The sequence below is a fragment of the Plutella xylostella genome, chromosome 5, assembly GCF_932276165.1.
Source record: "Plutella xylostella chromosome 5, ilPluXylo3.1, whole genome shotgun sequence".
In the NCBI taxonomy this organism is placed as follows: Eukaryota; Metazoa; Arthropoda; class Insecta; order Lepidoptera; family Plutellidae; genus Plutella; species Plutella xylostella.
In genome coordinates this window covers 10,854,705-10,866,088 of record NC_063985.1, presented here as the reverse complement: position 1 = coordinate 10,866,088, position 11,384 = coordinate 10,854,705, and the positions used below count along the sequence as shown (strand labels likewise).

Genomic DNA, 11,384 nt, shown 5'->3' with positions numbered 1-11,384 from the left:
TGTCCGTAAGTATTATTATACCGCGGAGTAACATAAGTAGGTAAATAGTTCAAGGTCCGCAGATTTTTTGGCCTTGACTTTTTCTCTAAAGAAGGGATGCGACTATATTCCTCATCCACAATACATAATTCGATTTTGTCGTGAACAGTTAATGTTTTACAGTAGTGAAACAAACCTAATTCGTTGTGAGTGTATTTTTGTTTTATTTTTGGAGGTACAATGGTCTTCAGTATCCTACGTTGTAATTCGTAAATTTTATTTATGTTAGTTGTGAATGTACGGCCATAACTACTAAGGCAGTAACTTATAATGGAGTCTGCTAGTGATAGGTACAGCGTTCTTAATATATTGAAGGGTAATTTGAATTTTAGAATTTGCAACCGAGACATTAACGCCCTCAGTTTATTACTTAAGTGTTCTATATGCGGTTTCCAACTGAAATTTTTATCTATGATTAGACCTAGGTAGGTATGTTGTTTAACCAGTTCTAATCTATCACAATTACAAGTCGCATTGTAGCTATCGGAATGGAAGCACTGGTGTGTGTGAGATGAAATGTGAGGCGTGAATGTTGTGTGTAGGTGTGGTGAGTGAATGTGTAGTAATTTAGTTTTTTGTGCGTTTATGATTAGACCTACGTCATGAGCCCATTTGCATAACTGGTTGTAGTTGTGTTGGAGTTGTATTTGAGCTATGGAGATATCTTTGTGTGCAGTAATTAGACAGGTGTCGTCGGCAAATTGATAGACCGTTCCTTCCGTAAATATGTTGGACATGTCGTTTACATAAATGAGATATTCGGTTGGCCCGGTGATTGACCCCTGTGCTACTCCTTCTTCAGTAGGTATTTTCTGGCTGTAGGCGCCGTTTATGTTTACTACTGTGAACCTATTAGTGTGATAGTTTTTTAGTAAGTCTAGGAAGGGTCCCTGTATGCCGTTTTGTTGTAATTTTGAAAAGAGGGTGGTATAGTTGAGTGTTTCAAACGCTTTGCTGAAATCGATAAAGATAGCCAGCACATGACATCGATCATTCATGTGCTGATTGATTTCATTGGTGAATTGTGAAAGCAGTTGTGAAGTATTTTTATGTTTTTGGAAGCCGAATTGTTTTTTGTTTATGATTTGGTTAGTGATAATAAATTTATTCAATTCGTTTCCTAAGTACCTCTCAATATTTTTTTCTATGCACGGTAGTATAGTTATTGGTCTGTAGTTGTTTATTTCGTTTTTGGCACCTTTTTTGTATACCGGTCGGATGCAACCTACTTTAAGTTTATCGGGAAATTGGGAATATACAATACATGAGTTAATGAGATGTGTTATCAAGGGAGTTATTTGAGAATTTATACATTTTAAGTCTTTCATTCTTATTCCGTCAATACCGGGACTTTTTTTATCGTTCATGTGTCTGATTATGGAGAATATGATGTCATTATTCGCTTTTTTTAACCTCATTGTGATATCGGGTTGATTGGAGTAAGATTGGGCGTTTAATAGTGGTTTATCACAATAACAACATATTTTTTTTACATTGTTTTGGAATTCTATGGCAAAATTATTTACTAGATTTAATGTATCTATATTTTTAAATGAATTTATTATTATTTCGTCTATGGATTTAATTACTTTACCACATAATTTATTTATAATTTCCCATTGTTTTTTTGGGTTTTTAAAGTTTTTATCTATTTCTTTCTTATAATAATTATTTTTTACTTTGTTAATATATTTGTTAGTTTTATTTCTGTAAATATTGTATAATAATCTATTTTTTAAGATACTTTCGTCCTCTTTCCAAATTTTTAATAGTTTATTTCTTTGCGAACACATATAACTTATTTTATTAGTCATCCACTCACACTCTTGTCTTTTACCTAATTTGATTTTTACTACCTTTTTACATTTATTATAAACATCTGTAAATTTTTCTACAATGAAGTTTAGTATATCATTTGGGTTTTTATGGGTTAAGCCCGCATTCCAGTCTATCTTGGATAGATCAGATTGTATTTTTTCATTGTCCTGCCGAGTTACAAATTTATAGTTTATTTGGTTAGGTGTGTGGTGATTTTTGTTAATAATTGAAAGACCAGTTATGTAATGATCGGCCAGAGCATTTTGAATGACCGATGTTTTAGTTTTGCTTTCGCAGACATTCCGAATGAAAATATGGTCGATACAGGACTTCGTTATTAAGTTACCTTTTTTTTCAACTCTTGTATACTGATTTATACCACATTCCATGCCTGATTCATACATTATGTTTAGGTATTGTTGTACATGCGAGTTAGATAGCTTAATGTCTATGTTAATATCTCCTAACATTACAAAGTTTTGTCTTACTGGGTATTTTGAGATCAAGCGTGAGATTTCTTTAAAGAAAATATTTTTATCCCTCTCTGGTGGTCTATAAATAGCACATAATCCTATCTTATAATTAAAATTGGTTTTTAATTCTCCATAAATGCACTCATAAGTGAGACAACTTTCTTTAAACCTTGTAAATGCTACACTCTTATGTACATACAATAAAATACCGCCTCCTTTTCTTGCATTGCGCAATTCGGAGTGCATCTCGTAGTTTTGAAGCTGGAATAATGGTTTTGTAGTGTCAGTGATGTTCACCTCCGTCACCACCACGACGTGGACTAGGCTGCTGCTGCTGGTTACTATCAGTTCTAGTTGTGCGAAGTTTTTAATAAGAGATCTGATATTTACGCTTAACATTGTAAGTTGGTTTTCGCCACGTATTGTTTTTATATCTTGTGTGAAATCATTCCATGAATTATGACTTAGTTCCTGAATAGATTTATCGTATATATCATCCATTTTAGTTGTAGTTAATATTCAAATGTAAGTCATGTTATTTCGTAGATAAGTATTAGGTGGACTTACTTAATGCCGCTTTCTACAATATTGAAGTATATTTAACGGAGCATCAGGATATTACCAACAAAAAAGGCGAATATTTTGTTCAAGTCTTAAAATAAAAGTTTGAAAAAATTGGTTTGTTTGGTATTGGAATTTTGTGAGTGGAACGCTTTCATTGCCCGTGAGTGTAGTACCTATACTTTATAGGATGTATGCAATGGACTAAATTGTACAATATTATACTCTACGGCGGCAACTGGCAACACTGATTCGTCTGCTAAGTGCAAGCTGCATTAGGCGTGTCGCCGCCGGACTTCCGCCACGCCACGGCAAATACGCGCTAAGTGCCATCGGCTAGATATTCACGATGCTTAGGCGCTTCTCACACTGCCGCCGTTCAACACAAGATGCAATGCTCGCGTTGCATAACATCGTGGTATCACAGAATAGTTACCTTAAAGGTAAGCGTCCACCTTTCGGCGTCGTATCGGACAGACAGCCGCATCGCATTCAGTATTTTTTGTATAGAAATTCACACTAGTGCGTTTCACCATACATTTATTAATATCCGATTGGTCCTATACGTACGATACCGATATTTGGACGCTTACCTTTAGGCGGTTCCCGCCTTGCCAAGCATCACGGTGCATTTTGCCTAAATGCGTGATATAACGTTTCCTGTTATCTGTTTGTATAGAAAACATGCACATCTACGGGCGTTCACGCGTTCTGCACCGTGATAATTATGCGGCAGTGTGGGAACCGCCTTAAAATCTTGAAATGATGCCACACAAGCGTTGCGAGCGCATGACATGAGTTTGCAGTCGAAATGTCGCAACGACACTTTTATTCCAATGAAATTAAATTTTGCAGCGACTGACGACACGTTGTCTCCTACAACCTCATGTCGTGCGCCGCCAGATAGCGTCTTTACACTTGTTTTATCATTCTGCTAAAGAAGCCATTTTCTTTAGGATATTTTCATCTATTTCCTGGATTAGCTTCCATCAGATGTTCCAAACCTACCAAAACAATGCTACAATATGGTGTATAATTAAATTATTGTATATGTTATCATTAGTTCTGCTGCCTTACCACCACCGCACATTCATCAGGTACCCTTTGCTGGGACACGGGTCACCTTCCAATGAAGAAAGGGTTTCAGATTTAAATGTATAGATTTCGGATCGGAGTAGGTTAACTTTACTATGATATGGTGGTATGATATGTTAGGCAAGTAAGACAATGAAACTACACATTAGGTATTAATATCCATCTCTATAGAACGGGAATTTCACAGAATAAGTATTAAAACGTATATTTTATCAAAATGCAGATGAGTAAGTTGGCAACTCCTGACCTGACCTAGGTCAATATTAATAACAAGCCAGGAGCCAGGGTAAACGCTTTGCCAAGAAATGAAAGCCTATGAATAAACAATGCCCCGGTAAATGATATAGTCAGAGCCCCCTGGCTACGGGAGCTGTAGAATATTAACAGCTTCAAGATGGAATAGGTAGAAAACTGCCGCAAAACGTGGTTCACAATAAAATATTATTTGGTTTAAATGTTTGTCCCAACTGTTATGATCTGAAAAGATTGTTAAAGATGCTTTATTTTGTTTAAAACTGAAGAAACCTGGTGTAATAAGTACATAATATAATGTGTATAATTTTTTTTAAGTATTTTACAAACATGCTACAATATTGCTACAAATGTTTTGCTACGAGCTACGAGCTACGCGCTACGAATGCTACACAGACTTACGCAATAATCATTTTTATACTATCAAGTCTTTACAAAATACTGTTTAATCTTCCAGCTTCGTCACTGCTCGCACCACCTTACGCTTTGGTCTGCACAGAACTTGTGACTGCAAGTTCTCCTCCACCATACTGATTTTCACGGTGACTCTTTCATTACAAAAGCAGTTATGCTATAGAATACTCTTCCTGAGGAAATAAGACGTGGCTTCTATGCAGGCTTCCTTCAAATAAACAGTCAAAATGCATTGCCTATATACATTGTACATTCAATGACCATGACCAATTAAATATATTTTTATGGTGTATTATTTTATGTAAGTACGATCTGTGTACACTATATTTTTGAGTTTTGGTTTATTTAATTACTTTACGTAGTGTTTAAAATACCTACTTTTTTTTTGAAACTTTTTTGAACTATCCTTTCCTTCCAAAGATTTTCTGGTAGAGATGGCTTGTAATTATAATGTATATAGCTTTGTAATATACTCATCAATTTCATTGTTCAAGATTTTTTCTATCAAGATAAATGAACTAATGAAATGTTTTGTTAGTAGCATATCACAAAGTATATGATCATGATCATCATCATGAGCCCATAAGCTGGACATGTGTCTAAGTGTATTTGTTTCATTTAAGTATTATAACATTTTTTTTATTATTTTTTATTATTATTATTACAGCTGCTGAAAGCACAACAGACTCGTGGCATTAATTACGCTTGCATTAAATTATGTCATTAAACGACAGTAGCTTCAATTACAAACATAACTGTTACGTACCAACGTAAACGGTATTTCACAGTTATCTTCAATTTCAAGCCATATTTAATTTTACTGAAGGTGACAGTAAAATGCCTGCAGCCTTCAGAATGTAACCTTAATAATGTTAATACCTATGTCTGTTATTGAAGTCATTTAATTAATCACTTTAAAGGTAGTCGTATTTTACTTGCACCAGTTAGAACATGGCCGCGGAACATTTATCCAGAGCTTTTGATCAAAATGTACGCGGTTGGAAAGTGTTAGCCCTGTGGATCCGAGAGGTCGATAATAAATACTACAAATGTTACGCTGTTTTGTCCTTGTTAATATGTTTCGTCATTTACGATGGTCTGTTATCTTTAAACTTACTCTATTGTCCAAGAAATCTAGAAGATTTCGTTCCAGAAGTTCTATTCTACTTCACATCTGTCGTGCTTGTCTTCAAAATTCACATGGTTGTTTTCAAAAACAAACTTATACTGAAAGTTTTCAGTATATTGGACAGCGATGAATTTGCGGGCGAAACGGCAGAGCACAAGGAAATAAACGCAACCTTCATATCTTTGTACAGGAAGGCTTTTGTCATGTACTTCTGGATCGGACATATAGCATTCATGGGATACACTCTGATACCTTTACTGAAATTTATTTTCATAGGCAAAAAGTTGACTCTATCCGTTTGCAAATATTATTTTCTTACTGACGAGGAAAAGGAAGATAAATTATTTTTCTACTGGTGTTACCAGTCTATTGGGAACTATGTTCACATGAATTACAGCGTGCATACTGACACCTTCATGCCTGGTTTAATTTTTATGGGAATTGGGCAGTTTAAGGCTCTCAATATGAGGCTCTCCAATATTAAGAGCAAATCTAAGAAAGGAAAGGATCTGCGGCATGAGAAACACTTGGAAAAGGAACTGGTTCAGTGCTTGAAGCACTACGACATGATCAGAGAGTAAGCATTAATAACTACATATTACTACCAATTCCCTTACTGGTACAACTGTACCAATGAGTAGGTACCCCGTAATGTAGGTTTAATTTTTCAGCTCGTTTTTACTTGAGTTTTGGATATTTACATCTTTTGTACCTTCAGAATATAGCGTGCCTAAGCTAAGACCGCCTTTTCGCCAAAAAATAATTCTGGCTCTTTTAATTTCTAGTACCTAAATTGCCAACTCATCGATTTTGTTTCAAGGTACTGCTCACTGATAGAGGAGTTATTTGACTCGGCCATGTTTGTTCAGTTCGGCGTAGGCGCATTGATCAATTGTGTAGCTTTTATTGGTTTGCTACAGGTGAGCATGGAATATTTTTATGATGTTTGGCGCCTCTCGCACCCTCTTTTTTTAAATCAAATTCTTCTTATATTGAAGTTATTCTTTCCAAATGAAAAGTAATTTCGTCAGCACCTCAAGATTTTAAAGTGATCATATTATTGTTTATTATAGAGGGTATTGCAAAAGTGCCATACTAAGCCAAAGGAAGTGAATCAAGGAGTCATTCTGAATAACTTTTGGAAATTTGCGACGAAAAATGTTGTTTCTCAAAACCTCTACAAAGTTAGTTGGTCAAGTGTTATTTTTCGAAAGTTGTGCAGTAAACCATGAGTAACCCCCTGTCGGCTTAGTATACCACTTTTGCACCCATACAGTCATTATCCTTGTTTCTTTTATCAAAAGATGACTTACGTATTTTTGTTCATTTCAGCAACCAACAGAAGGAAGGTTCTTCATGATGTTATACGATGTCATGATGACGGTACAGATATTCACGCCAGGCTTCGCCGGAACTCAGTTGGCCCATGAGGTAACTGAACAAATATAAATTAAAACCTATCTAGAGTAAGGCAATGTTAATTTTCCTATAAGGTACTAATCTTTAACTTTACTCCGCTGGCTCAGCGACCCAAAGTGAGACTTGGCCTCCAATACAAGAGATCGCCAATTCTGACGGTCCAGTGCAGCGGGAAAAATAGGTTAAAAAATCTTTAACTCGTATCCCTAAATTAAAGAAAAAGAAGAAGTCATGATTCACCATGTACCAATGAGGCGTCGTGGTGGCCCAACGGATAAGGTCTTGGCTCTCATTCGTAATGCCGTGGGTACAAATCCTGCCATGTACCAATGAATTCTTTAAAAATAAGAAACCTAAATACAATAATACTACGTAGGTGGAGTACCTACGGTTAAGGAAAAAATCGTGACGAAACTTTGTACTCGCATTGTACTCATTTAAAAACGGCGATACGGCTCGCGACCTATCACGTGAGTACAAATGTACAGCGAAAAGCGGGTGACTTGCGAGTCACCTTGACTACCCCTTCGGGGATTACAGTCGTGAGCATAATTATGACTGTATCTCCGTTATTTATTTTATCCCCTGTGATCTTCTAAGGGTGAATTCGTCCAAACATCACGTTACACGAGAATAACTATACCGGAATAAAATTTATACGCGAGTAAATATCCAGGATAAGTACATTTGCATTCTACCAAGTTATACCATGATTAAATTGAATGAACGAGGAACGAAACTGTAATGCAACTAAAATAAAAATAGCTGCGTTTCAAAGCATGCAATAGAAATGACATGCCAACTTAGTTTGAATGGATTATAAAAGTATGAAATTGTTTATGTTTTAATATTTTATTCGCTGTTGTTATTCGGAGACTTTGCCTTTAAACGTACTTTTGTTTATGTTTTGACAGATGTGTTTATTATGTCATTGTGACGGTTTTCTAATCAGCTGATGTGCCGCCGCCATTACAAAATTACTCTCGGATAAGCTCGTTACACGGTCAATTTTGGCGGTATAACATTTTATTCTTGGGATAAGCTACTTATCTTGGTTTCAGGTTTGGTAGAATGCAAAATCTGCTTACTCGCGAGTAACTAGTACTTTACTCGTGAGTAAAAAGTTACTCGACGTTGGTCGAATCCGCCCTAAGACAGAAAGAGCCCCTTATCCGAACGGATAGTAGTTTGTAAAAATTGACGTTCATCTGAAAATTTTATATTTATACGACGAATAAAAACACTTGACTTTGACTTTAACTTCAGAGCGGGCTGACGACATCAGCAGCGTACTCTTGCGACTGGATCTCGCGCTCCGCCTCCTTCAAGCGGAGCCTGGTGCTGCTGGTGGAGCGAGCCAACCAGGCCGTGGAGCTGACCGCCTGCTCTATGTTCCCTCTGTCGCTGGCCACGTTTATTTCGGTAAATTTCATTTACACAGTAAGCCTATCATAGGATACGATACTATTTTCGAAAATATACAAACATTATACGTGTATAGTATATTATGGAAAAAACAAATGTCACTTTTAACGTAACGTACCACGTAAACGGAGGTTCGTGAAATTTTTAATCGCTGCACTGGTCTATTGGCTGTTGAATCCGTAGCACATAAGCGGCCGGTACACGAGTTCGTTATCGATAAACTCGTTTAATGCGCGTTCTATCAATCACAGCGCCGTATTTATGACAAATCAAGATACTATAATACCGTTTATCTACGTCGATAAAGTAACGATCTCGTAAAACGGCAGCAGGTGGAACTCCTTTTACTTCACTACAACAATAAAATTGAGGATCGAGCGTCATGTCGTTCGACGCGAAATATCCGTTTTTTTTAGTTTTAGAGTAAGGTACTTCGACCTCTGAAAAAACCTCTGTCGCCCACTGATTGTGTGTGGATTGGACTTTAGTCTACCCCAACCTCTTCAATCTTCGCTCTAAGGGTTATAAACGGGGGAATAATTTGCACATATTATATTGCATAATACCTACCAATTCTTATAAGTAATTAAAATATTACTTTTTCTCATTCCAGATCATGAAAGGAGCATACTCTTGTTTCACATTAGTTCGAGCAATGAACATCCGAGAAGAAAATGAATAATTTGTAAGATAATCACCATAAAATTTAATAAAGAGATGCTTTTAATATTCATTCATGAATTTATATAGCCATAGATTCAACATATATTTACCAACATGTGCTTCTTTTAAAATTACTATAATTTTATGCATCTAAAAAAATATGCCCGTAAAAATATTACTGCACAGGGTGCTTGCTTCCGTGGCTAAAACTCAACATAACAAGTTGCTCTCATAGTGAGACGCGAGGTTGCGTTGCCGCATTAATGCCACGTAAGTTAATGCAAGATCACATGCAGCCATGCAGCCCACTATGAATAAAAAGCAAAGGAAAAGGTACTTAAATAAAAACTTTAAAAATCTTGCATGCTCATTTGCTTAGTTATTACCCAAAACTAGCGCCGCCAATTGATAAAAGTCATAACTTCTGTTTTTTCCTAAAACTCCCAAGCCCATCACCCTCGTCATGCTAACAGCTAAGTTTTTACTTGACGCGCAACTTAATTATCTATTAATAAGTATTAGTGAAATAGCAATACAATATTTTATTTACCTAATTGAAAAAACAGTCGATGTAAATTTTATACTTACCCATAAAAATATCAATAAATTCTTGCCGTGCTCTCTACGACGGCCCACAACCCACTACTTTTTACATGAATTTCAAAAGAAACTACCGGCAAAACTGACGCAGCCACCATCCCTTCATCCCCTATCCCTAATCAGCGCTCAACGTAACATATTAAAGATTCTCCCCACTCTGCCCCTGAAGTTCAGGCTTTTTGTGGAGCTGAAAAAGTGTGGTAATTTATCTCCTCCAGGGCAATATTTAGTGATGTCCATTACTGAAGATCGCGACCGAACATAACTCACGTATACTCGTATCCATCTTTTTTTTTACCCTGCAGCTGCCGTGGCCGTCGACTCCTATTATTAACTTTTTTATTCGTTTTTCGATATTAGAATAGAGAAGAAAAAAACCGGCCAAGTGCGAGTCGGGCTCGCGCACAAAGGGTTCCGTAGCAGCAAATATAGTGTAAGCACAATAACTTAACCAAAATTACAGTTAAATCAACCTATCTCAAAAACTATAAGAGATACTTTGATCAAACCAAAAATCGTTGAAAGAGTTAATTAGCATGCATCACCTCTATTTTTTTTAGAATTTTATACCCCGTAGTTATAAAAATAGAGGGGGGGGGACATACTTTTTACGACTTTGAGAGCTGATATCTCAAAAACCGTTCACTTTAAGAAAAATGTTTTTTAGAAAACTTTATATCATTTTAAAAGACCTTTCCATTGATACCCCACACGGGTATGTACATCGAAAAAAAAAATTTCATCCCTCAGTTACATGTATGGGGGGCCCCACCCCCAATTCTTTTTTTTACTATTTAGTGTCATATTTTTGTAGCGGTTCATACAACACATATTCCCATCAAATTTCATCACTGTAGTACTTATAGTTTCCGAGTAAATCGGCTGTGACAGACGGACAGACGGACAGACGGACATGACGAAACTATAAGGGTTCCGTTTTTGCCATTTTGGCTACGGAACCCTAAAAAACTTTATTGAACATCGAATAAAAGTTTTAGAGATCACACAATTTATTATATACGAGTACTTACCTCAGACATACAGAGTTTGAAATAATGTAAGTAAATAGGTACTTATATATTTTTCTTGCTAGAAAAGGTACCTTCTATACAGGCAACTTTCCTGGATGATGATAATAATAAAATTAATATATTTTCCTTCCCTTTCGCAGCATACTTACATATTATAGTGTATAAATACATTCATTATGAACTGAGGTTGTTGTGCCTTTAAACAAACGGCCTTATAAACTTTAATACAGAATTATCAAATAATAGAACTTCCTTCTCCCTAAAATATACCTACTGAGCACTTCTAAGTTAATTTATACCTACTTACTAAGTTCTGAATAGTCAAGCAAATAAAATATGTCAAAGTGAAATGCGCGCAGCATGCAGAGGTGAAAAATGGCTACCAACTTGTATTCAGAGCCCGTTTCCCAGGCAATTAATATTTTAAATTGCTGGGGCCTAATCTTAAATAAGTAAAGTTAATTA

The 11,384-nt window shown here is 36.0% G+C and overlaps 1 protein-coding gene across 1 annotated transcript; it reads left to right on the top strand.

Moving 5' to 3' along the window:
• The first annotated feature begins 5,603 nt into the window (after positions 1-5,603).
• LOC105387439 (odorant receptor 59a) lies at positions 5,604-9,358 on the top strand. Its single transcript, XM_038112922.2, has 5 exons — positions 5,604-6,358; positions 6,602-6,701; positions 7,114-7,212; positions 8,467-8,622; positions 9,239-9,358. Exons 1-5 carry the CDS (start codon positions 5,604-5,606, stop codon positions 9,305-9,307), a joined length of 1,179 nt encoding a protein of 392 aa, XP_037968850.2. The 3' UTR covers positions 9,308-9,358.
• Positions 9,359-11,384: the final 2,026 nt, after the last annotated feature.

What these genes read in the sequence shown, in the direction of transcription:
- LOC105387439 (XM_038112922.2), top strand. Translation starts at nt 5,604, where the DNA reads ATGGCCGCGGAACATTTATCCAGAGCTTTTGATCAAAATGTACGCGGT. An exon ending in CTTTTATTGGTTTGCTACAG is followed by an intron (nt 6,702 to 7,113) that starts GTGAGCATGGAA and finishes TGTTCATTTCAG; the next exon opens with CAACCAACAGAAGGAAGGTT. An exon ending in CGCTGGCCACGTTTATTTCG is followed by an intron (nt 8,623 to 9,238) that starts GTAAATTTCATT and finishes TTCTCATTCCAG; the next exon opens with ATCATGAAAGGAGCATACTC.